This window comes from Doryrhamphus excisus, linkage group LG4 (genome assembly GCF_037039965.1).
Source record: "Doryrhamphus excisus strain RoL-2023G ecotype Guam linkage group LG4, RoL_Dexc_Guam_v1.1, whole genome shotgun sequence".
NCBI classification, from domain to species: domain Eukaryota; kingdom Metazoa; phylum Chordata; class Actinopteri; order Syngnathiformes; family Syngnathidae; genus Doryrhamphus; species Doryrhamphus excisus.
In genome coordinates, this window is record NC_136360.1 from 11259231 (window position 1) to 11286536 (window position 27306).

The 27306-nt window shown below is 44.3% G+C and overlaps 5 protein-coding genes across 7 annotated transcripts; 1 reads left to right on the forward strand and 4 right to left on the reverse strand.

Annotated features, from left to right (window-relative positions):
• Window positions 1–1840: 1840 nt before the first annotated feature.
• misp (mitotic spindle positioning) lies at window positions 1841–7432 on the reverse strand. Of its 2 annotated transcripts, XM_058074468.2 has the most exons (5): window positions 7349–7432; window positions 4325–6042; window positions 3737–3873; window positions 3626–3664; window positions 1841–2360 (listed from the first exon to the last, which is right to left on the reverse strand). In XM_058074468.2, exons 2-5 carry the CDS (start codon window positions 5976–5978, stop codon window positions 2271–2273), a joined length of 1920 nt encoding a protein of 639 aa, XP_057930451.2. In that variant the 5' UTR covers window positions 5979–6042; window positions 7349–7432; the 3' UTR covers window positions 1841–2270. The 2 variants fall into 2 exon arrangements, with proteins under 2 accessions (XP_057930451.2, XP_078646262.1); XM_078790136.1 differs by lacking the exon at window positions 7349–7432 and having other exon boundaries at window positions 4325–6116.
• A 1102-nt stretch (window positions 7433–8534) lies between these two features.
• On the reverse strand, window positions 8535–13028 carry palm1a (paralemmin 1a). Its single transcript, XM_058073396.2, has 8 exons — window positions 12978–13028; window positions 12366–12486; window positions 11016–11125; window positions 10796–10847; window positions 10712–10733; window positions 10584–10628; window positions 10381–10512; window positions 8535–10305 (listed from the first exon to the last, which is right to left on the reverse strand). The coding sequence occupies exons 2-8, from the start codon at window positions 12453–12455 to the stop codon at window positions 9818–9820; spliced, it is 939 nt and encodes a 312-aa protein (XP_057929379.2). The 5' UTR covers window positions 12456–12486; window positions 12978–13028; the 3' UTR covers window positions 8535–9817.
• A 567-nt stretch (window positions 13029–13595) lies between these two features.
• map1sa (microtubule-associated protein 1Sa) lies at window positions 13596–21142 on the reverse strand. Its single transcript, XM_058072704.2, has 7 exons — window positions 20966–21142; window positions 20194–20295; window positions 19766–19848; window positions 19541–19681; window positions 15800–18419; window positions 15178–15386; window positions 13596–15107 (listed from the first exon to the last, which is right to left on the reverse strand). Exons 1-7 carry the CDS (start codon window positions 21087–21089, stop codon window positions 14952–14954), a joined length of 3435 nt encoding a protein of 1144 aa, XP_057928687.2. The 5' UTR covers window positions 21090–21142; the 3' UTR covers window positions 13596–14951.
• Window positions 21143–21578: 436 nt separating this feature from the next.
• trmt13 (tRNA methyltransferase 13) lies at window positions 21579–25473 on the forward strand. The gene is made up of 11 exons (XM_058072710.2): window positions 21579–21723; window positions 22150–22196; window positions 22584–22650; window positions 22720–22782; window positions 22943–23012; window positions 23080–23186; window positions 23257–23442; window positions 24178–24250; window positions 24328–24399; window positions 24510–24870; window positions 24966–25473. Exons 1-11 carry the CDS (start codon window positions 21589–21591, stop codon window positions 25135–25137), a joined length of 1353 nt encoding a protein of 450 aa, XP_057928693.2. The 5' UTR covers window positions 21579–21588; the 3' UTR covers window positions 25138–25473.
• On the reverse strand, window positions 24071–27127 carry lrrc39 (leucine rich repeat containing 39). Of its 2 annotated transcripts, none has more exons than XM_078790139.1 (7): window positions 26759–27127; window positions 26529–26670; window positions 26301–26457; window positions 26087–26223; window positions 25761–25906; window positions 25537–25689; window positions 24071–25426 (listed from the first exon to the last, which is right to left on the reverse strand). In XM_078790139.1, exons 1-7 carry the CDS (start codon window positions 26857–26859, stop codon window positions 25255–25257), a joined length of 1008 nt encoding a protein of 335 aa, XP_078646265.1. In that variant the 5' UTR covers window positions 26860–27127; the 3' UTR covers window positions 24071–25254. The 2 variants fall into 2 exon arrangements, with proteins under 2 accessions (XP_078646265.1, XP_078646264.1); XM_078790138.1 differs by having other exon boundaries at window positions 24072–25426; window positions 26529–26637; window positions 26747–27125.
• Between the last annotated feature and the right edge of the window lie 179 nt (window positions 27128–27306).

The following is a 27306-nucleotide window of genomic DNA, read 5'->3' on the forward strand; positions in this document are numbered from 1 at the left end:
ACAGTTCCAGTCAAATGTTCTTGGCTTGAATATGTGATTTTGGTTCTTAATGATTTATTTGTTATTTCATTCTTTTTCCAGGTTGTAACGATTATACAATGTACATTGTTAATGATTTTCATAAGCAAGATTTTAATTGCTAAATTTACACAGGGTCAGAATATCACACACAGGCTATATAAATAAATACATACTGTACATGAACCTACATTTGATAATTGCTGATTGCTTCCAGATTGAACTTGACAAGGCTAAGCCTTAACTTCTCATTAGTGATCATGATTGACTGCACCCGCTTGTGTTTCTGACAGCATAAAATGATTTCTGAACCAATATTCAAAACAATGGGGAAGTCCAAGGAACTCAGTTAAGCTCTATGGAGGAAAATCATAAATTTACACAACTTGGGAACATATTTTGGAGACATTTTAAACATGCAGATTCCAAATTCAAACCATTGTACATCGGAACAATTTATTTTACCAAATACAGAAAAAGATCCGCTGTGGAGACTCAGTAATCAGGAAAAAGCCGAAAGAAACAAACAAAACAGCAACATCAAATGAAGGAAAATTGGTTAGAATCTTCAAGAAGAACCCAAGAACCACAAAGTTTGCAATGAACTTGGAAAATCCTGTCAAGCAAGGTGGTGGTAGCTTGGGCTGCCAGTGGAATTATGAAGGAGATTCACCTTAAATTAACAGTACAGGCACAGGCACAGGCTGAAAAAAAGTGTCTGGTTGAGGTGAAACTTGCCAAGGTACGTTTAAGTGAGTAATAGTGGTGGAAAATGGGAAAATTGTGTAAATTATGGAACATACAAAATACATTTAAAGTTGTGCAGCCTGTGCTTGTTTTTTTTTAAATCCTCAAAGATGTACATTGTATTGTCATTTCACCACTAAAAAAGAATGGTTCAAATAAATCATTAAGAAACCACATTATTGATATTGTATGTTATACAACCAACAACTTCTGTTCATAAATGTGTGTGTATTTGTGTGTGTATGTACTGTGGTGTAAAAAGTGTGTATTCCAGATTTTTTTGCCACATTTACATGTTTCAGATCATCAAACAAATTGAAATATTAGTCAATGACAGCCCAACTGAATACAAAATACATTTTTTAAATGAAACTTGTGAATATTAACGAGGAAAAGAAAATCCCTGTGTGAAAAAAGTGATTGCCTCCCCACCTCCAAACACACCAGCAAGTCCACCTCTGAATGGCTGAAGAAAAACAAAATGAAGACTTTGGAGTGGCCTCGTCAAAGTCCTGACTTGAATCCTATTGAGATGCTGTGACGTTTCATGCTCAAACATCATCCAATGTGGCTGAAAGACAACAATTCTGCAAAGACGAGTGGGTCAAAATTCCTCCACCGCGCTGGAAGTTATCGCAAACGAGGGCAATCTCTTTTTCACACAGGGCCATGTAGGTTTGGATTTGTTTTTCCTCCCTTAATAATAAAGGGTTTCATTTAAAAACTGTATTTTTTGTTCAGTTGACTAATTTTTACATTTGTTCGAAGATCTGAAGCATGATCAATATGATCTACAGTATACTATGTGATTGACTGATGACCAGTCCAGGGTATACCCAAACTGTATACATACATACGTACATACAGTATATGGAGATATACTGTACATAGACACACACTGTATATACACATATGTATACTGTACAAATACTGTATGTAAATTCATATATCTGTGCATGTGTACAATATATATATACGCATATACATATGTACTTAAATACACATGCACGTACACACACATACTGTGTGTATGTGTATACATACTGTATATGCACTGCATGGATGTGTGCATGTGTGTGTCAAACTTTATTTAATGTCTAAAACACACACATACTGCCTTATGTCCTGAAACTTGAGGCTCATCATTCAGTCGCCATGGAAACAGTGCTGATGGCGATAAGGTGCTTCAACACACACACAGACACACAAACACACACACTTTATTTCCTGCAGGCCGACCAGCATGTTGCCATGGAAACAGTGAACATGTGTTTTTATGATTGAAGGAAGTGATCAGCATTCATTTTGAGCTTTATCACCATCCTCATCATCCTCATCATTATGTAATGACAGCGATGTTGTCATTGTCCCCTTCTGACGCAAACCCTCCAGCATGAGCACTGACCACTCAGCAAACGACACATTCAACTGATGCAGTACTCTTGACCTGGACCTGTACTCAAGATGTGGTTCTGAATGTGGATCTGGATGCGGTCTTGTTGGCCTCAGTGGTCCAGTTGGTTGGCAAAGACCCCCGCTTCCCAGCGGAGGGCTCGCTGGTTTTTATGTCTCACTACCCGCGTTGATTCCACGACCTGCAAACACATTTTGAAATGTATCCACATGTAATCCACGACTAAGTCCACAACGTCAGTACGTGTGCTGGGGCGATAGTGATATGAGATAAAATAAAAAATGAGATAAAAATAGAATAGAGATAAAACGATGAAGAAGAGACGCCGCTCTGAAATTGCACTTCAGTGATGAGAGTGTCAGCACTGAAGCACTGGACCCAAAATGCTTTTATGTGTGCTTTTTGTTGTCTGGGCATCCAATGAATTTGGAGCTGGCTCCGATGGGTCCTTTGTCATCCTTGTCTATGGCATGGCTTCTTGTCATTCCTTCTGTTTTTGTGGTTGAATGTTTCCACTTTTTGGGGGGAAGATTTGTGTAGCTTTTGTAGAAACATTCATCTCAAGTAAGTGCTCTTTTTTGACTAGTAGGAAAGTTGCGGACATTTCCTTGCTGATGCACAAGCGTGCGAACACTACGCTTCAACATTACGCCAACTCTGTCTGGCTCCTCCGGCTGAGCTTGATGTACACCTCCAAATCGCAATGTGATGTGGACCGCAGAGATTGGTGATTAGTCTGCATTTTTTAGTATATCGTTTCCCTTTTTTTCTGGAAATTATACAGAAAATGATATAGAAAAACAACATACAAAAAGAAAAGTTCCAGCTCCAAAAACAATCATGGTGTGGCCATCTTTTACGAGTACCACACAAGGAGCCTAACAGCTAGTCAATGAGAATTGGGACCTTGCTCCTAGTGTTTTGTCAGACAATTGCATGCCATCGCTAAGAACGTTACAGGATCACAAGGACCAGGGTAGTGACCACGCTGTCACTTATGCCATGACATTTAAAAAATGCCTTGCCGATCGCGAGGTCAAGTCTCGTTTCATCATCAAAGCAAAATAAAAAAACTACCCAGTTTTCTATTTAGCATAGTAACTAAGCTAAGCATTTGTGTGTGAAAGGTAAACAAAACAAGACATTAACTTTAAGACAGGGGTGTCAAAAGTGCGGGTGAGGGGCCATTTTCGGTCCACATCTTACTTGTTATTGGCCCCTGGCATCTTGTCAATTTCTAATATATTATTCAATATTACACTGAGTTACTACTGTCACCCCTAACAGTGATCCCAAGACTTTTTGAACCCAAAGACTAGCACGTGTTCCCACAAATCTCCTTCAATTTCTCCGTATGTGACCCTTACAGAAAAAGGTTTGGACAGACCTGCCCTTCTGACATTCCACTGAAATGATTTAAAATGATCAGTTGAAGAGAGCCCTCACCTGGTTGTTGATGTCATCGATAGGCTGGATCCCAGCGTACTAAAAGACAAACAGGAAGTGATTGGAGTACAAGAGAACATTCTGTGTGCTGAACTTTGAACTCTGACTCACGGAACTCTCATCAAGCTTTAGTCGTGCTCGTCGTTCCTCAAAGTCCCGCAGCAGTGCCCCTGTCAGGCCTTTGGAAGGGGGTGGTGCATGGGAGGTGGTCACCAAGGAAACAGTTGTACAAGTTGCTGAGACGTCATCTGAAATGGTGGAGAGGATGTTGACCTGTGACCTCCTTGGTTCACCGTATAATTTAGAATTTTCCAACTTTATTTTCTCACTAAAACCAGGACCATGTTTCAAGCTGTACTTCTGCTGTGTTAAAGGTCATGAATGACATAGCGTGTGTTGCTTAGTTATAGATTCGTGCAGCTTGTTAAACTCATCTGGGCAGACTTTGGACCATGTGTGGTTACTGATTCTTTGATTCACTTCACTGTAGCTGCACTAAGGGTAACCACCTGATTGTGTGAGCAACAACTTTGATGAACATCATGACATCATCACACATATGTGAGCTTACGGCGCATCATGGTAGTGCTTGTGTTACTACTTGCTTTGGGTTTATAATGGAGACTGATGTTAAATGACTGGAGCAGTATTTAAAAAGCATGTTTTCCACTGCCAGTGTAAGACTTGAAGAGTACACACCTGAGCTTTTTGTGAGGTAAAACCGGTTGGAAAACGTTCTGGATGTCTGCTCTACTAAAGGGGTTGGAGAGAAGAGACTGCGTTCCCTGGGCTCCATGGGCACCCTGGACTCGCTGGACTCCCTGGACTCTCTGGACTCTCTGGACTCTCTGGACTCTCTGGACCCCCTGGACTCCCTGGACTCCCTGGACTCCCTGGACTCCCTGGACTCGCGAAGCTCCTGTTCCCTTTGCAAAGTCTCTTGGATTTCCTTCTCAATTAAATCCAGGGCCCCTTTTTTCCCACATTGTAGGCCAGTGGACTCCTGATTGTCCCTCCAAGAATAAGTTCTAGTCCAGGATGGTGGGCAAGAGGAGGAGGTTTCTTCAGCGTGCCGATGAGGACAACAAGGGGACAGAAAGATATCTTGGTCCTGCAGGTTCTCCTTTGTGGCTGAAAATCCCTGTGGCAGATCTAAGTCCTCCTGCTTTTGGTTCTCGTTCTGGTTGTCTTGCTGAATGAAGCCCACATGCTTCTTCTCTGTGGCCTCAACTGATGTTAGTGGTGACTTCATACGCTTGGTTCGGATTTCCACTATCTCTGAGTATCCGTCACTGTGCTTCAGGCCTCGTGAGTGTCTGAGATTCTCCTCACGTTCCTGAACTAAACGGATCTCCTGCTCAATCGGGGTTTCACTGTTAAGGTAGGATTTTCCTTTGCTTCCAGCTTGTATGCTTTCATCAAACACCTCCTCGTTGCTGATGTAGCCGGCATGCACCTTCACCAGCAAGTCGTCATCATTGAGGCCGTTGAGGTCATTCTCAGTTTTTCTCCAGTCCACAAAGGTTGCACCTTCCCCAGACAGTTCTGACCTTGGTGCATCCTCTTCCTCCATCTTCCAGGACACCCTTGACCTCCAAGAGTGAACGGGGGTATTCTGCACGTCCTGTTCTGGCTTCATAAACTGCTGCCGAGCTGAACTGAAGTTGATCTGGTCCCTGACAATTGTTCCAGGTTCAGCAGGACGGGAGGGTTCTCTTCTGATGGAAGTGTAGCTCAAACTGAAACCTTCTGACAGCAACTTTGCAGACTTACTGCAAGCCAGCTTCTCCACCACACTCATCTCCAATGTTGGCTTCTTCTTTGGGGCTTGCTTCCGAATGATATCCTTCCTCAGTTGCTTCTCTTCTTCTGGCCCAAATGCTTTGCAGAGGTCTTCCGGCTGGAGTTTGTACTGTGACTCTGACTCTGAGAACATAGTCTCTGGTTTCCTGCCACTGTTGTACGTCTGCACTTTGAAGGCCTTGTCCTCCTTCAAGGTTGTGAGATGAACTTGCCGCTGAGGTGAGACCATCCACGCCTCATTCAGCTCTGCTTCTGGACTGGTTGGATCCTCCACAAAGGAGTAGAACCCACAGTGAGAGCCTGAGCTGCTGCTTGGACTGCTGGAATACAAATCATCGCTGCTGTCGCCGCCATCTTGTGACAAGGTGATCTGGCGGGCCTGCACCACCAGCTCCCTGAACTCACCCTGCTCTTGGCGGGAGTCAGTAACACTGTCGGTAGCCATAAAATGATCTTCACCATTGCTTGGACCCGCTATACTACGTAGGTCAGACGGATGCAGCAGGGGGGACAAAGGCTTGAGCACCCACCTCCTGGGAATTGTGTCCATGGCAGCAGAGGGGGGTGTGGACCAGATGACAACTTGGATGGATGAAAATTCTTGAACAAAAACTCTGCAAAGTCACAATATCCTGACAGTTATCAAAAGATTAGACTACAACAAGTACCCTAGTATAGAAGCAACAGAAAGTACAACTACTACAACTACAGCATAAAGACAAGTTGTTAAGAAAAAGGAAACAAGAGGAGTCCAGTCTCTCCGGTCAATCATGACAGCATAATAATATAATATACGTATCATCAATATAAGTGCGCAATGGCAGTAATGGATTTGGGACAGCACTCCAGAATTTATACCCTTAGGAAGTATAGTAAGTCACAACACAGACTTAGGCCCCGTCCACACAGAAATGCTCCTGAGAATGAGTTTTTTGGCCTGTTGAAAACAATTTGCATCCACCGTGTGTAAGATTAGTAAACAGTTGCATCCAGATGAGACACCTAGATGGACACACGTGATACACCAAACCATAGAAGAAGAAATAATCCATGCGCATAAATTCATTGTCTTCCGCTTATCTAGACTTACGAGAAGTGGAATTACTTCTGCAAGTCTTTATGGAGTTGAGAGAAAATGTTGACTGGGTGAGTCTTGTTGGTCAAAATATTAATGCTAGCTTCTCATCAAAGCTCGCTTCTGCTCTCTTGACGCAATAGGGTGGCAGTGGGTTGGTGACGTCGACACGAGAATGACAAGCTGCTATTTTCAGATTTTTCCACTCTGAAAACCATCCATCCATCCATCCATTTTCTACCGCTTATCCTCACAAGGGTCATGGGCATGCTGGAGCCTATCCCAGCTGTCTCGCTGTCTTTGGGCGAGAGACGGGGTACACTGGTCGCCAGCCAATCGCATATAGTCAAACAACCATTCACACTCACATTCATACCTATGGACAATTTAGAGTCGCCAATTAACCTAGCATGTTTTTGGAATGTGGGAGGAAACCAGAGTACCCGGTGGGAGGAAACCGGAGTACCCGAAAAAAACCCACGCATGTACGGGGAGAACATGCAAACTCCACACAGAGATGCCCAAGCGGGGAGTCGAACCCTGGTCCCCGAGCTGTGTGGCCTGCGCGCTAACCACTCAACTACCATGCAGCCCACAGTTTAAGGTTACTCAGAAAGCCGTTTCTGTTTTTATGGATAAGAGCCAAAAACAATAAAATACTTTGCAGCTTTGACCGGAAGACATTTTTGTGTGGAAAGCCGCCAAGTCTATTGACTGCATAAGTGCATTCACACTGAGAAGCATAGCACTGTCAGTACCCAAATATTGCACTCACAACGCCCAAACTGAGTGTGAGTGTGCAGTGGTGGACACTTACAACCCTCAACAGGTACAATCTTGCCTACCTTGCGGAAGAAGCAAACCATAGCAGTAAAAATAGACAAGAAGTAGAAGTAGTGGCTAAATATTGCTACACTGTTAAAATTAGTTCATTCAGAAGTATACTTATTGAAGTGCACTGACAGAAGTGCTCAATTTGAGACCGCCTATTACATTTAGCCAGTAAGCCATTTAGCTTTTTTTAAATGAAACTCATACACTCTGTCACAAACCCCAAGGCCTTAGTTATTTTAATATTTTCTGAATTTGGGACGTGACTTCAGACAAAACCATTAGCTTTAGCATTAGCCTACACGTGCAGTCGAGCAGATAAGCCCCTCCCCCTCTGCTGTCAACTGATAACACCCTGCTCACTGTCAAGTGACAGAAGGCCAGAGGCGAACAAGTGGACAAGAGGAGAGCAAGCAGAGAAAAAAATTCTAACAGAAACTTTCTGGACAAAGATTTATAACCTGTAGGGGGCGCTAACAGTCATGGCCACTAGGGGTGGGTGATACTGTATATGTAATTTGTTTGATTCAGTACCAAGTAAATGAAGGGCCAGTGTAGCTGATATTGTTACCGACACTTTTACACTTTTAATAATACACGTCATATATTGTTCATAAATACTTTTGTGCCAGAAATCTCCGTCCTGTGTTTAATTCTGATTAGAATCATGACCAACAAATTATTACTATTGGACACTCACTTGTTGAATATAGGCCAGAGTCAATAGTCAGTCTGAAGTCAAGTGATAACAGTAATGCTGACATTAGAACAAGAATGCTTCAAATAAAAGTCTTACCTGAGCTCAGGTTCAGCTTGTAGAAGCCTTCTCAAGCACAAAAAAATGACCACTGAGACAAAGTTCATCAGACTTACAAGCTCCGCCCCAAAGTGCCCCGCCCCCACCAGCCAAACTGTATGTGACATAACAGAAAGTTCTTTGGATGGAAAGAACATATGAACTAATAATCATTCCATCCCACAAATAATCAATCTGAACTCACCTGTGACCCCAGTAACCACCACCACCATCCCATTGCAGGTGTTTCCATGAGCACCTCCTCTTCCTCTGCAGCTGACATAGTGCATCTCTTTTGTCGTCTGCTGCCTCCTGCTGCTCAGATGTATACTACACTTTCCCGACTGTTTTATGTTGCGCTCACATTTGTTTGAAAACACAGCCAAAAGACTTTGCAACACCACTTTTTAATCATAAAGATATTTGTTTGCAAAGTACCAGCACATCCATGTTAGTACATAAACTATTTTTAAAAATCGGATTTGAGCTTCGTCTCAATTGGCGTACTTACGTTTCGCATTGTTGGTAACGTAGCAAAAGGGCACTGTGGCCAACTCCTCAGTAAGAAAGGAATTTTTGGCTGTCCCTTGTTGAAGTGTCTCGAATTCGCTAGATGACCTCATTGGCGAATTTGCATATTATTTGCATACGGTGTGAGAGATGTAAAAAAAAAGCATAACCTCGTAGGAGAGACAAAAAATGAGTAAAAACATCTTACCTTTAGAACTACAAATAAACTTGATTCTTTGTTTGATTAAAAAGTGGCCCTCATGTGCTAAAAAATAAAATATTTTAATATTAATCATAATATTAATCATATATATATTAAAGTCTAGTCAGTGTAATTATTCACAATTTAAAAAGGAGAGAAGACGACGAGGCCGATAAATATTTTGATTGTCATTTCCGGTAAATGCGCAACAACAATAATGGGCCGGAACTACACTGTGTCTTCAGGAACTATAAGTGTACATAGTATACTGTACATAATGAGTATACATACTGAGGTGTACTGACAGAAGTATATTTCAGACACAGCCTTGTATTTCTCATAAAGAGACTTATTGGGTATTAGGACAACATTTTAAAGCTCCTCCCTCAAGGTTTTGCTGACCTTGGTCATGGCATCAGCAAGGTTGCATCTGTTGATGGAGGATGCAATGCCATTAACGCTCATTGGTCACAGAAAGCTGGCCACCCACAAAAGTATTAGGACAGCTGTTGGATATTAAAACTTGAAGAAAACGTGGCATCTGACGGCTTCCAGTGTAATTGGGAAGACGTACAAGATTTTGGAGTGTCCATTTGGGAGATCACTGAAGTTGGTCACCATTGCTGTTCTAGTTCTTCAGTGCGTGACTTTGTGGACCCAGCTGTGTGTACTGGGAGAAAAACACGATAAAGAGCTGTGTCCCAATACCTGTGTTGCTGCTAGCATGCAGTAGGTTAGCAGCAAATGTTTAGCTTTGGCATTAGCTTTGTGTTGTCAGCTGCAGTCAATGAAACACAAACAGGAAGTGATGGCGTTCATGTTCATGACATGCTTGCATTACTTTGTCACACTTTTTTTACAGGTAGCATGTGCTAATGCTCATCAGCTGCTTAAAGCAAAGATGAGAAATGTAAAAAAAACAGGAAGTGATGTTTTGCAGTCTTGTGGAAATATTTTGTAGCACCCCCTGCAGGTTCACATGACGATGCAGCACTTACACGCCTCTTTCTCCTTCTTGGCTTTCATGGACCCTCTTGGTGGCACGGCCGCCAATTCACACTTGTCCACTATCTCCGGAACAGTGGTAGGAATTGGCGCGGCATCCACTGGTCCTCCTGATGGTGAGGTCTTCCCGTCCTCGATGAGGACAAGCTCCGCCTTGACTGTCCCCTGCAGGCCAAGGACCTTCTTGGTGTGGTCCTGATCCTTCACATCCTGGTAGCCCATAAACACCATCGTGACAGGCTCCTGGGCACCACCCTGCTCTTCAGACATGGCTTCCAGCCCAGTGATCTCTGCTGCCGCCTCCACCGCCTCCTCCTTTATCTCCTCCTTTATCTCCTCCTTCTCTTGGACCGCCACGCATGGGGTTGTCAGCACCTCATCAGCTTTGAGGATGAGCTCATCCACCTCGGCGGCACTGAGCAGGTGGACACCATCCTCACCATTGACCTCATGAACCACTAGAAGGCGAGACAATCACTAATCACGTGACCTCAACAACGCAACAATCTCATGTCCAATTGACGACCTTTCACCTTTCTGATGGTCCTCGTAAACTTTGATCCCTCCCTGAGAGCAGTCAAAAGGAAGTTTGGTGTGCGAGGACAGGACGCGTGTCTCCCCCGTCGCCTTGTCCCGCTCTACTTTGATCTCCACCGAATACATTGCTGGGGAGGTTGGAGGTCACACACAACAAAATAACGTCGTTGATAAACTTAAAGGTCACAATGTGACTCACCTCGCTTCATCATGTCATCGCCTCCCACCTTGTGATCGCTGACCTCTGCAAAAAAGACAGGATGTCATGATAAGAAAATGTCAAGAAAAATGTGATTACTCTGGTCTCTGTGAGAAGATGAAAAGTACCTTGAATTGATCCTGACCTCAGCTGGAAGTGACAAAAGACCATGAACACACTGTGTATGTGTGTGTATGTGTGTGTGTACTCACTGAACTTGTGCATGCTCCTGTGTTCTCAAGATTCATTAATTCTTTTTCCAACCTGCAACATTAACAATGTTATCGATAAACCCATAGAGATATATACACTGTAGATATAGGTAGGAAGATAGATAGAGAGATGGATAGATATACAATAGACAGATAGATATAGCTAGGAAAATGAAGGATTCCTAAAGAAAAGTGTTTTCTTTCATTCTCAATAATGGACCTGCTGACGGTGTCCTCCAGGTTCTTGGCGTGTTCCTCATGCTGTTGCTTCTGTTCATCCCCAATAGGTGGTGCTCCATCCAGTAGCCAGCGCTCTCTTAGTGCCTTTGACTAAACACAGAACAGGAAGGGTTATAAGTCCCTGAACGCAACAGTCTTACACTTCAAGAGACTTCCTGGTTGCCTCTCATGTTCCCTCTCACATCACCTTGCAAGGTGGCTACATGTTAGCATTACTAACATCACTTATCTTATTATCTCACACATCCAGCGTTAGATGTTTAAATCATTTTTTTAAAATATACTTAGTCTACATACACATAAGTAGTACATAGTGAATTCATACATGCATACATACAGTATGTAGTCGTATGTGTACTGTGGTGTGAAAAAAAGTGTTTGCCCCCTTCCTGATTTTTGTTGTGTTGCATGTTTGTCACACTTAAATGTTTCAGATCATCAAACTAATTTAAATATTTGTCAATGACAACACAACTGAACACAAAATGCAGTTTTTAAATGAAACCCAAGCAAAATGACTCCATGAGCGCAGTGCCGACTCATCCAAGAGGTTACACAAGACCCCACAACAACACTCAAAGAACTGCAGACATCACTTGCCTCAATTAAGGTCAGTGTTCATGACTCCATTATAAGAAAGACAATGGGCAAAAACAGCCTGCATGGCAGAGTTCAAGACTAAAAACCACTGCTGAACAAAAAGAACATTAAGGCTCATCTAAATTTTGCCAGAAAACATCTTGATGATCTCCAAGACTTTCGGGAAAAAGTTTAACTTTTTTGAAGGTGTGTGTTCCATTACATCTGCGCAAAGGTCACGCAGCATTTCAGAAAAAGAACATCAGATCAACAGTAAAATATGGTGGTGGTAGTGTGATGGCCTGGGGCTGTTTTGCTGCTTTAGGACCTGGAAGACTTGCTGTGATAAATGGAACCATGAATTCTGCTGTCTACCAAAAGAATCCTAAGGGACAATGTCTAGGCATCTGTCTGTGACCTCAAGCTGAAAACAACTTGGGTTCTATAGCAGGACAATGATCCAAAACACACCAGCAAGACTACCTCTGAATGACTGAAGTAAAACAAAATGAAGAGTGGCCTAGTCAAAATCCTGGCCTGAATCTACTGAGATGCTGTGGCGTGTACTGTCCATGTATGTTTACATACACAACTGTACATGCTACACATGTATCCATACATAAAATACACTATGTATTAGGTATTCTATCTATACTATACAATAAACTATGTATGCATACATACAGTACTGTATGTATCCATTTTTTCACCTTTAGTTGACTTCTTTGAAGCCATTGATTGTCTGTCTCACCTTCATGTGATGCAGCGCTCGTCTGTCATCTTCCAGCTGACGCTTCTTCTCCTCCACCTCGCTCTGCCACTTCCTGTCATCCTGAGACATCACAGCTGATGTGTGTGTCTGTGTGTGTCCTCTGGCAAACATAAACAACAAGTACCATGACAATTCTTGCCATGGACGTCAACACAGTGACAACGCAACACACAGGGGCGTGTCAGCTTTTCATTGATAGTCACCCGAGTATTTACTGTAGTGTCTTTTTGTCAGATAGTAATGTTATGTTTTATCAATATAATAATATAACATGTATTTTCAGAAAGGGTTGTGTTTTTTCATATGGTCTCATCTTTCACAAATTTGTGGTAGCTTACATTGTGACCACAACTTAATACTCGAAGAGTCTAATTAGCCTGTAATTAGCTTGACAAAAGGAGATAAAACAAAACACCAAAAAATCAATACAGCTGCGCCCAGTCTGCTTCCGGCGAGCACGCGCAACTTTGCAGAGAAATACACGTGCTCGCGGCACTGATTACTTTTGCAGCCAATTAGGCGCCTGGCGTGACGCCACGAGGAAGCACGTCGAGTCAGCATGCAAAAAGACAGCAAAAATCCTCTACTTACTTCAAGTGCACGTGTGACGCATCAGCCGTGACCGCGCGTGCACGCCGAGTGTACAGCCGCAGCGCAGCCACGCCCACTCGATGACGCAGATACTTCAGAATAAAGGTCGAACCAGGAAGAAGCACTGACTCTTCCACAGTAAAGTTATGTTTGAAATGCAGCTAAGAAACTTCATTCATTTATTCATTCATTCATTCGTTTCTACTGCTTTTCCTCACGAGGGTCGCGGGGGGTGCTGGAGCCTATTCAGGCTGTCTTTGGGCAAAAGGCGGGGTACACCCTGGACTGGTCGCCAGCCAATCACAGGGCACATATAGACAAACAACCATTCACACTCACATTCATAACTATGAACAATTTGGGGTCGCCAATTAACCTAGCATGTTTTTGGAATGTGGGAAAAAACCGGAGTACCCGAAGAAAACCCACACATGCTAAGAAACTTGTGATGGCGAAAACACTCGCAGTTATGTATGTAGTACTTGTTTGAGGTAATTATTTACATTTTACTCTATACAGCCATAATTTCAATGCTGCTTATCCTCACTCGGGTTTGAAATTACCTTGCCAAGTTTTGTGCAAATAAACACAAGATAGTCAGTGATTTAATTTTCAAGTTTTTAATAGATAGAACTTCAAAGTAGTGTTTGAAAAAACAGTAAATCAACCTGAAACAGGTGTTTGTATGTATGCAAAAGTGATTTAAAAAAGACATTTCATTTTTACGTTGAGAGAAACAAACTCGTTAAAAGGCTATTGACAGTAAAGTTGAACTCTAACAGAGCCAAATTGAAATCACACTGCAGCCACATTTTGTGTTGCAGCAAGAGACCAGCAGAGGGCGTACATTACTGCTTTCTTGAAAGGGTTTGACCATATCTTCACAACTTCAGTACCAAAGTCATTAACATGCAGATGTCAATTTTAAAACAAGATTCGTGGGGAAGTGTACAAATAAATAAATAACTTAATAGAACAACTGGAGTTTTTAACCTGTGGACATTTTACCTTTTTTGACTTATGACTCCTTCTCTCATAGTGACAGCTATCAACTAATTATGCAATGCCATGGTGATTACCATGGAAAGAAAACCACTCAACGATTTTATGCAAGCTGCGAGCTTCATATTCAGAGCTTTAACATCCAACTTCATTCCTTTACACAAAGAGCCTGGCTTCAGCCATCAGTAATTTTAGTATGGAATAATGTAGTAGATCCCTGCATGTTTGTGGCTGGGCATTGGCTCCTCTGGATATCTTCTCTGCTTTAGATTGTAAATACTAAAACTTAATGTTTAATGGCATCAGCAGCAGGGGACAAAAAAAAAAGTGCTGCATCTACATACCCAGTACAGGGCGCTGTCTCACGAGTCAATTCACTTAAAATCTTCCAGCAAGAAGATGCTGGTGATGTTGTGTAAGTGTACGTTTTGAAGTCTAATACTGTATGTCTGTAATTGTGTCTTGTGTGAGGTGTGTTGTATGGCTTACAGTATCAAAAAGTCATTTTTCGGGCTTTTTCCATTTTTTGCTGTTTTTCACCATTTGCAGGGATCTACTGTGTTAAGTTCATATAAACAGCTCAGGTTTCACATCCACATGCTACAATAACACTCCAAATCTTAGCTTTAAAACAAACCACAAAAACAGGAAGCTTTGACATGTTCTTTCTCATCCAAATAAACACTTTCATTTATATTATCCCTCACAAAGCTTTATCATTTGGAATCTGAACCTGCAATGGCTCCTCAACTGAAGAACCTGCTTCGTGAGAACTGACTTGAATATTTTGTGGACTGCGAGCATGAATGTCCTGGTCCAGCAGCCAGAAACTGCTACAATAGACCAGCCTATCAAAGGGACGGAGGAGTTCTGATAAGGCAACTGTTTACTATTCCCTGTCAGCTTGTAACCATGGCGAAAAAACCTCCGGGACAGGGGTGGTTTGGTGATTCCAGAGAGGAGGGGTCAGACTCAGAACTCCACCTTGCAGGCAGGGAAGGTCTCGTCCTGCATGGCCACGGTGCTGTTGCTCCCCAACACAGTGATGGAGAGCTGCTTCTGCTGCTCGTGGGTTTCTTGGTACCACTCGTGCATGGCCACAGAATCGAACGTCGGGATTAGAGTCACCTGAGGAGACGCAGCAAATCAGAAGGGTTCTCAGATCAACCCAACCCACCCCACCGGAGCATCTGCTAACCTGTAAGTCCGGCCAGCTGCTCTTGCCATCCAGCAGTGCATCCAGGATGCTTCTCATGGCCACTGCTTTCACAGGCTCGTCGCCACTCACAACGTAATAGGAGGAGCGAAGCTGTCTGAAGAAGTCCGAAGTGACTGTGGAGGAGGCTGATCCGGACGGCAGGTAGGCCAGGTCCACGTGGACAGCAGAGGCCTCTGACATTTTGGACGCTGATAAAAGAGAGGACTTTGATGAATTCAATATACGTATCTCTATGAATGTTTTTAGAGCCGACTGTCAATACACTCAACATTTTCTAGGAGGAAGATGCTTTAACAGGGCGGGATGTTGTGTAACTGCACTTTTTGTAAATGTAAAAGTGTTTAAGTTTAAGAGGCATTTTATGACTCAAAAATAGACATCTTGGGGTCGCGTCCATTAGTTGCGGTTTTTTGCCACTCTCAAGATTTTGTACTTATTGTACAAGTTTTCCAGTCTTCAAGTACATGCATATGGTATGGTAGCTGATTGTCTTTATTGTAATATTATTTCTGTGGTTGTGAAAGGATTGCAATAACCCAATATGGACTTATTCCACCATTCCCACCCCACCCTAGTCTGCAGGTGATGCTCAATGGCCTACCTGACACTGAAGGTTTGGCAGTTCCACTTCGCGAGCCACACAGTGAAATTCTGCTTGATGGTCTTGTGTCAAGGGCGGGGGTTGTTTTAAGTGACACGGTGCTGCTAGCCTTTGGCTTCACGTTGTGGCCGGACGGGCTTCTGGCAGTGCCCCTCTGCAACACTCCTGGGGATTTTTTGGTCCTGCTGGCAGAAGTCTTGCTTGATGCATCAACATCTGCCATGCACGTTTCTGGTTGGGGCGGTAACGGGGGCAGATCCTTGGCCAGGGCCGGTGGCGGGTCCAGGGAGGAATGCTCAGCCGCCAGGTGGGACAGGGGCATGCCAGGATGTCCGGGAAAGAGGAGGCTACCTGAATCATCATCATCGAAGTCTGTGCCGAGCGAAGGACAGTCCTCCGCTGCAGGCAGAACATCAGAGTCTGTGGCCATCAAGAGGGACTCGCTGACTGATGTGGGCGGGGTTCCCTGGCTGCAGGCTTCAGTGCTCTGGTTCTCTGGAGCCTTGTGGTGCTGGAACTCACAAGGCGAAACCAAGCAAAGATCGACATCATGGAGAACAGCTGTGCTGAGCTCTGACATGCCATGTATACGTTCCTCACATCCAGGTCCCCAGCGACCATTTAGGGAATGCTCTACATTGTGTTCCGAGTCAGTCAAGAGTCCATTGGAGCAGCATTTGTCTTTTGGCAGCGCTGGCTGTGATTCTGTGCTAAACATCAGGATTTGCTCTGAGGTTGGAGGGAGGCAGAATTCAGTCGGCATAGTTGTTAGCGTGGGGGTGGAGTCTGCAATGTCTCCCACAAGATGAGTGGACGTTGTGTCCTGAAAGAAAGGGGAACTTTCTATGGGTGAGGTACTCAGAGGAACTTCCTGACTGAGGCCATCCAAGGCCAGATGTGCTGCTCTGTCCACTTCAGGTGCACTGTTACCTTGAACCTCTGGTCCACCTTTGGAGAATTTGTCGTCATTTGGACTTAAGGAGGTGTCCATACAAAGGACTACTGTCTCAGGACTTCCTTGGTTCTTTCTGTCCCTGTCACAGTTACGAAGTTCTGAGGTGTTTTTGGTAGGGTTCCTGTTGTCGTCTTCAGCTGTCAAGTCCTGCTGTGTAGAACCAGCTTTACCTTTCATCCCTTTGTTCAACATGTCCGTCTTCGGGCTCCTGAATGCAGATTTTCTCACTTCTGAACTTGAAGCTCCACTCACTTTCTTTACATCTTTGGCAGCTGATGCAGCTACTTTCTTGTCTTCCCATTTAGTATCTTTTTTGGCTTCGGGTTTATTTTCTTTCTTCAGCTTTAAACTTTCCTTCTTGACACTTTCTCTCTTTTTGTCACCATTCTCTTTCTTTCTCTCATCTTTAGACATATGCTTCTTTGGAATGAGCTTCTCAGCAGGCTTCACTGGCTTAGATTTGGCCTCTTGGTCTCTCTCTTTGGGGGCAGTGTCACCTACTGCTTTTGGCTTCATTCTCACCTCCAGTTTTTTGACAGGAGGTCGTCCATTTTTCTCTTTCTGCAAGGCACTGCTGGTCCGCAAGTCTCTAGACTTGAGGCTTTCTCGACTTTCGGCACGCTTTGGTAGTTTCTCCACTTTGGACATTTCAAGGTCCTTTGAACTCGCCACAGGAACACTGAGGAAATCCAGGTGTTTCAGTCTTTCAAGTCCATCCAGAATTTTGGGCTGTGGCGTGCATCCTGGGAAAAGGACCCGGACGATCTTCTCCTGATTGCTTGAGGGATGCCACACCAGCAAAGCACAAATGGAAGTGAGGCATGTGAGTGGAAGATCCGAGCCTTTCAGATTGGAATTTTTGGGCAAAATCTGCAACAACTCCTCCAATTCTTTACTGCCACTGACTGGATTCAGTGGGTACAACTCCAAACGGCCGACTCCCATCTTGTGGAACAAGACAAGTGGCTCAATAGACACTATATTGGACCGACACAGAGGTTGTGCTTTGATAGCAAGTCTTTGCAAGCGCTCCAAGATCAATGCCCCTTGGTCAACACTACGAAGCTCACTCGGATCTCCTTGTATGGCTTTCAATTTGTCCGGAACATTGAAGAAAACTATTCCAATCTCCGGGGAGATGAGTTTTTTCATCCAGTCTTCTTCAGGCTGACCTGCAGCTAAGTCCTGGTCCTGCTCTGCGACTTTCCTCAGTAGCAAGCTGTTCAGCCCAGGAAGATTGTCCACGCCGATGTGACTTAGGAGGACCGAGTCGATTCTGTCCAGATGTCGGACTAGTTTCCAGAAGCAGGAGCGGGGGTCGGAGCCTCCATTTACCAGGATGTTGAAGCCATTCACAGCAAAGAATGCGGAGTCTCCCTTACCACCAGGGAAGATGTAGCAGCAAGGACGGGAGAGTTTCAAGAACCCCACGGTGCTTGGGGGCTCCAGGAGGTCAAATGGGGACTCGGGTTCCAGACACTCTGAGAGGTACTCCGTGAACTCTTGCAAGCCTTCCATCTGTGGAAGGAGCTCAGGAGGGTTGATCTGGATGTTTATGACGTCTAGCACATTGTGCTTCTTCAACAGGTCCTCCCGCCAAAGGCCGAGGTCCGGGCAGCTGAGGGTAAGAGTGGCCTTTGCCGTAGCACTCCACAAGTGGGCAACCTAGCCAAAAGAGGACAAACAAACAGAAACCATGGCAGTGTCTGAAATGGAATACTTCCAGCAGTAGATATATAATAATATTTATAGTATATGTACACTGCATACTTAATTCCCGGGGGCCCAAACAGTGTTGTGCTATTACTAACCCATTGTATAGTTTATTATCCATCACATAGTCATTGTGCAGTTTCCGAAAATGAAGATATCTGCTGTCACAAAGGTTGAGCCAACAAGGGAGGTTTTGTTCCTTATTGCCATGAGAATCCAAACTAGTGTGTAAAACATCAATAGCTTCAGTTTGACAACTTGGCACAGGCTACGGCAATCAATGCCAGCGTGTATAATTTCTACCTAATCAAACCTGTTTCTGTTCAACTTTTCTTGCAGCTCTGTTTACACACTTTGCCTAGCTGTCACTGACAGCCAGTCATAAGCCTAGCTAGCTTCTGGTGTTCAGACTCCAAATGTGACTTTTTACCACAGTGAAAATTTGTTTTTAAAAACAACGCGGTGGATATCATACCTGTGGGGTACGCACAAACTTTTTCTTTTTTTCCAAGCATCACTCAATTTCACTCTCTTGTTGTCATTATACTAATTATGTCTTGCCCTCAAAATACTATTTGTGTGTCACAAACTGGCCACTGATTTTAATCGTTAAGCAGCAGATTTCTATATAATTATAATTATTACATTTATTTTTATATGTAATAAGAGAACATGCAAACTTCACACAGAGATGCCCAAACAGAGATTTAAACCCACATCTTCCCGATCTCCTGACTGTGTGACCATCATGCAACGTACATTGCATCCACTCAAGTTAGTCCGTCCCCTTATGTAGCAATGGCGAGAGTACTGATGCTGCACTGCGTTGTCCTGTACTTCTCAGTTGAACACACTAATGCTACGTGCGAGTGTGGTGGTGTGTGACCTGAGACACAGCTCATGTGATCTTTCATGCCTTCCTTTCTTATTCGACATGGACTGGAGATAAACAAGTAACATCATGACACTACTAGTGGAGGAGAAAAGAATGTGAGGCGGAGAATGCTCTCTGTGGGTAATGAGGAAGTGTAATATGCAGATGACACAAGATGAGCCTGAACAAGGGGGCTAACCTCTTCGTCAGCACAGATCTGGATCAGGTCGTCCAGAGTGAAGCGGCCTTTCTGCAACACGATGTCTCCGACGTCCTCGACACACTGACCAGCCAGGATCAACAGCTTGTGTCGAGAAGGTTGACACAGCAGCTGCCGCACCTCCACACAATAATGGGAAGCACAAAATTATGCTGATGTGTCAAGCAGAACATGGGAGCGTTTGTGCCCATGTCGCAGTCTCACCTCTGAGCAGACCAGGTCGTGAGCCGGATTCAATACAACCTGCGTGTCCAGGACGTCGCCGTGGTGCTGCAGCGTCCGCTGACCTTTCACCGCAAAAGAAATATATTTCAAAAAGCCATCAGATATCAGCTCTAGGGGAACACTTAGCAGCACAACCATGTGATGTGATGATGAAAATGTGGTCATGGCAGGTGAAGCGAACAACAAAAGTACTTGATAGCCAAGTTAAGCAATTGTCACGGAAATCAGGAATAAAATCAGAAACACAAATGCATCATTGTGACTTTGTCATTGCACATGTGACTCAAAGTCGTTCAGCTCCGATGAACTTAATATTCTCACACAGAGTGAAGCTTCACAGCACTTTCCCCGATAAGGGAGATCTAACCGCTGTCTACACATTAACACATGTTTGACACGATTCTTACCTGGGATGTCCTCTGACAAGAAGGCAGAGTGTCTGGACACAAAGAGCTTCAGCTGCTGATCCAAAACATCAACGTTCATTGGCACAGGCCAGCAGCGCAGGCCTGAAACACACATCATCACATCAACTCACACTTTCTGTTGAGTGACCACAGCATGGGACAGCCTTCCCATGATGTGCAAGCATTACAAACAGTTTCTGAAGTTTGGGTCTTATTCCGAGATAATTTGGTTTCAGACACCCTGGTGATAAAAAAATAAACATGGAACTTGCTCAATTAAGTTCAAATTGGTATCATGGTAAATTGGCTTTCTGGGCCGTTTTCATTGTGATTTTAAGTACACGACGTCACAGGGTTTCAGGCCATATTTGGTAACGTGACCGCAAACAGGAAGTCCTGCTTGTCCGCGTGACCTCGCCGTTACATGCAAGTTGCTGAATGAGCCCATAATCAATTCAATACAAAACACACGTACAAGTATCTATATTATGACTAGCACATCTGTTTTTCAAAATGTTGACCCGGAAGGGGAAACTACAAGACGTCACTCACTCGGTTTATCGTGGGCCAAACATTTCAGTAGAGATACTGAAATAACAAGCATGATTTGACTAAAAGTAACTATGTACAGTCTACCAAGAACAGTAAACCAACAACAGAAATACTGGAAGCTAACTCATTAACGGTTTTATTGTGAAAGGGTGCGCCGACTTCCTACTTGCCCCTCAGCGGTTGCGTATCACCAGTGGCGGGTATCTTTGACAAAACTCACCCAATTCTATTTGCAGCAACATCCGCTCCAACAAGCCAGATGCCTGTAGCGCACCAACCACCACCAGCATTGAATAATCTGCCGCGGCCGAGCCGGGACCGCCGCCCCGTTCCGCCGCCATCATGGCATGGATGGTCCAGTGGGGACGTCACCACATACACTCCCAGGCCCCGACCCACCCGTTGTTGTCAAAGGCGGGAAGATGACATCTAAAACATGACACGACCAATCAGCGACGACAACGGAGCAAAAGCGACAAATGGTGACCAATTAGAAGTGAGTGGTGAGTTCAAAGCTACGAGAAGATCACAAGTATCTGAAACACAACTTGTTTCTCATATTTGGCGAATATTCTGTTTAAAAAAATGTTTTGACTGAGTGAACAGAAGTAAAAAATGCTACATGTAAATAGCGTATTTATGTGACAGGGAGTGGACATGAACAAAACAACACATAGTCGTAACCTGTTTTTCTTACGATATATTGGTGTAAAGTAGCACAACTGAATATTTGATATTTGATATTATCTGTATTGTCAGACAAATACAAATTAGCATTTTTAGGACTCTGCAAAAATCTAAAAATTCGAACGCAACATTTACTAGTTTTCAAAGAACACGTGAATGCAGCACAGCGACTTGGCAAACATGGCGGCGCCCATAAGTGGCAGATGTGGCTTTTTTGTGGAGAAAAAGAAACGCTTTTGTAAAATGGTTGTCGCCAAAGGTAGAAGGTTCTGTGGGGAACACGCGATCATGGTGAGTTGTGGTGGGTTTGATGATTTAAGGGCACGAAGATGAACGCTCAGGAAGATACTACTGATACTCAGTCAACCTATTAGATGAGGATGTTCAATTCAGTGCACGATTACAAAAATACATTTTTATTAACAAATCATACAGTAGAATTCAGAAAAAAATCACTACATGATTCCTTCAGTTGTTGATGGTGGCACTGCTGATCCGAAATACTGTGTAATCAATAATTGATAATTAAACCTGTGCTTTGGGTGAAATGAAGGAAAATCTATTTTCCTTTTGTGGTATTGAATAGAAAAACAAAATAACATCTTTTATATTTCAAATTTCCCAGTCCAAGGTATGCAAAACTGTGGCCAAACGTGCATGACAGAAGGCAGAAAGATGGTTGTTCAATGTGATCAGGTCATGTTTATACTGTTTCAGGAAGAAGGCGTCAGCAGGAGAATTGTTTGCCCTCTCGACCACAAACAGTGAGCGTCCCCAACTTATGATTGACATGTTAATGCATTCATTGTTTATAAGTTTGTAACCTTACAAGTGTGATATTTACTCATGTTTTGGTGTGTATTTTTATTTAGTAGAGGAAACATTCCTATAGGTCATTTCATTTGATGCAGAACAATGTGGCAACTCCGAAATCAGGAAAAAGCCGAAAGAAACAAACAAAAGTCCCTAGTGGAAGTGATTCTAGCAAATTGCAATGAGTTTTAGCTCTCAAGAAAACAATCAAAAATATCACAACTTTTATTGACTTTCTGCAAGCTTAAGTTTTGTGGTGTTCAAAAGACAAGGGCCAAGTAAGGTCAAATTAGCCTTAGCTTGATCACTGCGTGTCATTGCTTGTGATGTGTTCTCAGCACGGTCAGTGAAGACAAACTGGACAAACACTTGAAGAAATGCAACTCCAGAGACAAACCAAAACCTGTAAGTGTGTCACATTTCCTGTACTTCCTGTTTGTGCCTACACAATAACTTGTTTGTCTCTTTTGTCAGCTCTATTACGTAGAAAACATCAACGCTGGCTTCGCTGACCAAGACCAGCACAGTCCCCAACAGGTAACGACGACGCACTTATATTGTAATGTTACAATGATAGCATTCTGATTGTAGCGTTACTATGTTAGCGTCCACTTTTATGTAATGTACAATGGTAGCAATAATAACTGTTCAATTAAAATGGTGACTGTCATCTTCCTATGGTGACATCTGTTAACAGGTGAGTCTGTGTGAAAGAACAACGACTCAGTTAAGACATCTGTTGGACACACTGAAGACTGCTACAAAAGGTGAATGACAGTCTCCAAATCCATCTGTCTGTCTGTCTTTCTGATTGTGTCCACGTGCTTCATGAAGGGCTCGACTGTGAGCTGGAAGAACACTTCCTGTCTCATCCTGTTTTCCAAGAGGAACTCAATAACCCCAAAAATGGAGACTCTGCCCACAAACATTTGAAACAGCAGGTAGAGATGACCCATGAGTGTTTAGGAAATACAAGCCGTCTGACAACTGCTCCTGTCTTCCACCCCACAGTCCTCCATCATAGCCCATCTGGAGTTACTGGGTTTACTGGGACGTGGGCGGTGCTTTGTGGAGTTTGGAGCGGGCCGAGGGAAACTTTCCCACTGGATCCATGAAGCTTTGAAGACCACTGACCAGCCGTCAGCCTTAAATGACCTGCAACTGCTTTTGGTGGAACGAAGCAGCACCCGCTTCAAGGTGAGACCCCCAATCTGCTCCGGTACGGTGCATCTCATATAGGGGACCAAAATTATGATGCATGCCATTATTTGGTTGTATTCGATGTAGTGCGTTAATTGGTGGACACAGAATGGGCTGGTCCAAACCAATTCAGAGTAAAAGATATTACCGTAATCGCTCGTTTATTGCGGTTAATTGGTCCGGCACCCGACCATAACAACTGAATTTCCGCCAAGTGGGATTCCATCCATCCTCCGCTTATCTGGGTCTGGGTCTCAGTAGGCACGTCCAGACTTCCACGATCCCCAACCACCTCCTCCAGCTCCATCGGGAGGACACCAAAGCACCCAGGCCAGCTGTGAGACATAATCCCTCCAGCGTGTCGTAGGTCAGCCCTGTTGGGAAAAAAAAAAGCCTGTTGTTCTGGCGATGTCTCACTGAACAATTACTGACACCTAGTGACCAATGTAGATTACTACAGTCACTATATGAATGTGTCTTTATTAATGGTTTCGATTTGTATTTTGGTTCATTTATGAAATTCTGATTTTATGCATGAAAGTGCTTAATTTAGAAAATTACATCCAATTTGCATAACTATGCATATTTTTAAATAATAATAGGCCATGCTCAGCCAACAGAACGATTTGTTTAATATATTTTTGAACAACTGCAATATAGTGAAGCCGTGAAATTGGAACCGCAATGTGGTGAGGGACAACTGTACAAGAAAAATGTTACGTGTTGGTGCAGGTGGACGGGAAGCATCAGGATGCCAGCGTGGAGTTTGCCAGGCTGCAGATCGATATTCAGCACCTGGATTTGAGTAAGAGACCAGCGTTGCCCCCTGCTCTTTCTCCTGTGTGTTTGCTCATGTGACTCTGGTCATGTGACTGATTGCAGGCAAAGTTCCGCTGCTCGAACGTCGGCTGCCACTCGTCGGAGTCGGGAAACATTTATGTGGAGCAGCGACAGGTAAGAGCTAAGCTAAGGTTAGCTGCGGTGCTTATGATGCAGATCTATTTATCAGGCATGCAAATGACAAATCAAAGTCTCAACTCATCATCTTAATCTTGTTGGGTCAGATCTCGCTCTTCGCTGTTTGCTGGAAACATCAGCACCTCAACATGAACCGCCAAGAAAACGCCTCAAAATGTCACCTGACTCGGTAGCAGATGACAGGCCTGCTCCCTGTCAGTCCTCCGGTCCCTGTGGGTCCTCCGGTCCTGAGCCAGTATTGGGTCTGGCAGTTGCGCTGTGCTGTCACCATCGCTGCGAGTGGCGTCATTATGTGGGTCAACAGTTCTTTCTGGACTTGGGTCTGGGTCCCGCAGAGTTCTCAGGATTCTGTCGCATGTCTAGCTGGGCCACGTGTGGCCTTCGAGCAGCCACTCAGAGAGCAGATGAAGAACACGAGCCGATAGAGGAGACGGATGATGTGCTTGGGTAAATATTTCTCACTTAGAACAGAACCTAATCTTGTTTTAATAAACATCTGACTTGTTAATAAGTTGGTCATGTGACTTGGTTTCTGTCACCAGGTTTCTGTCACCAGTTGAGCGTGAGCAAGTAGGACGACTCTGCAAACTTCTGATTGACAGCGGTAGAATTCACTTCCTCCGCAGCAAAGGATTCCACGGGCAACTCATTCGTTACGTCGGCAGTCACGTGACCCTGGAAAATGTCCTGCTGACGGCCACACCCTCCTCCTGACTTGATCTGATGTCTGACTTTATGCAAATAAAAACAAACTTTCCCATCACCCGTGTGTCATGTGGAACAACATTAGTCACTTGGCTTGGACGAGAGATTGGATGAATTTCAGGGGGGTCAGCAAGCGACTCTGTGCACGTTGAGTGCAGCATGCGCTCTCTTCCGGGTCTCCTGGATGTACATCAGCATGAAGTCTCGTCCAAACATCTCACGGTCGTCGTCTTCAGATACCATCGTGGCGGACATGTTGACTTCCAGTGTCAGTGGATTGTCCCGGAAATTGACGAACCTGTTACAGCAAAAAGAGCAGGAAGTCTTTTTAGTTTCACCTTTGTGTTCTGTGATGGAGGGACACAATTGTGATGGCATCCACACGTGAAGCGTGAACTACATATGGACCTGAGGTTGGACATGTCCTCCATCATGGGTGGAATGTCACTCAGTCTGTTGCTGCTCAGAACCAGTGTATCCAGACTGGGCATTCTGCTGATGTTCTCTGGAAGTTTCTCCAGCTGGTTTCTCTGCAGCCACAACGTGTGTAGATTCTCCATCCTGACCACAGCAAGCACTACGTTTTTCAAGTTGCACAGAGGAAGTGGAGCATAGCGGCACCCTTCAATTACCTGTTGATGTCTTCGGGTAAGGAGTGTAGACAGTTACCCGCCATGTCAAGCCATTCCAGTGCTGGCATGCGCAGCAGGCAAGGCGGCATGAAGCTGAACTGGTTCATGGACAAGTCGAGATGCTGCAAGCACCTCAGCTTGCTGAGCTGGACAGGTGACAGAAACACATCAGCTGACGTCAGCCTCACGCAGCCTCACATAACTGGTGTGACACAACAGATCACCATGCCACAAACTGGTACAAAGTGCTTGAGAAAGGTTGGGTTGAAGAACCAATGTAATAAGGGCCTACAAAGATCTACAAAAGAGAGAAGAAAAACACTTACTTGGTCTGGAAGCTGTTGGAGGTCTCGGTTCATTGCCAGTTCTAATCTCTCCAGACTCTCACAGTTGCTGAGTTCCTCTGGAACAAACTGGACTCTGTTGTAGCTGAGCAGCAGTTCTCTGAGCTGCGTCAGTGTTCCTGAGCACATCACAACACAATGCAGAGCTTTTCATATTATTCTGTCATTTATTCGGTATCTCTGGCATAAGACTGACCAATCTGTTTTGGGACCTCCGTGACCCCATTCCGAGATAAATCCAGGACCAGAAGGTTCTGGAAGGAAGAGATGAAGTTGGGGATCTTCTGCAGTCCGCAGCGATGAATGTGCCACTCCTGCACCTGATTCAGCTGGACCAGGCAGCCCGGCAGTGCCTGGACCGACCACAACATTGCAAAGTCAGCCGTGTAGTCAGCGGGTCAAAGGTCGAAAGCCACAACGTCACCTTCCACTCCTCATGCTCTAAGCGTAGAACCAGTCTGCCGTCTTCAGTCGTCAGTTTTTCTTTGAGGCGAGCCAGAGTCTCCCGGTCCTCCCAAATGCCGACGCTCAACCTGAACGGGAGGCCGGAATCACGTTTGTCAGTTCTGCGGCCACTAGAACCTGACTCATTCCTACACAGCTAAAGTGCAAACATGTCTTCATCCGTAGCCGTAGTCCAACCTGCCACGCGGCTTCTTGCTCTGCTTCTCCCAGCTGTCCCGGACATTCCGTATCTTGGTCTCCCACAAAGCTTTCATGGAACTGACCGAGCCGCACTCCACAATGGCCGTCATGACCGCCGTCTACTTTGTGACTCTCTGACCCCCTCGCTCCTGCCATCAAGGACCTCGTCCCATCATAAAATATCAGCTGGTGTGTGATGTCATCTACGTTGAAGACCAATCAATTATTCCAGTGCTTCTCAAATAGTGGGGCATGTTCCCCCTGGGGGCTGGGGTAAATTTTCAAGGGGGGTGAGGGACAGGGAGCACTTTCAATGTTCATGCAGACCTGCCAACGTGTACAAATGTATCATAGTCAGCATGCAGTTTGACTCTTGAATACGCTTGGATGCATCACAGCTCTCCATTTTTTTTTACTGGTTTCAGTTTCGAGTTCAGCCTGTACAGTACAGATAGCAGTTTGTCAATAGTATTTAAAATCAGAGGGGCATGACAGAACGTAACGTAATTGCGAACCACCGAGCGAATCAGTAGATAGTTTACTGCTGAGATACTATA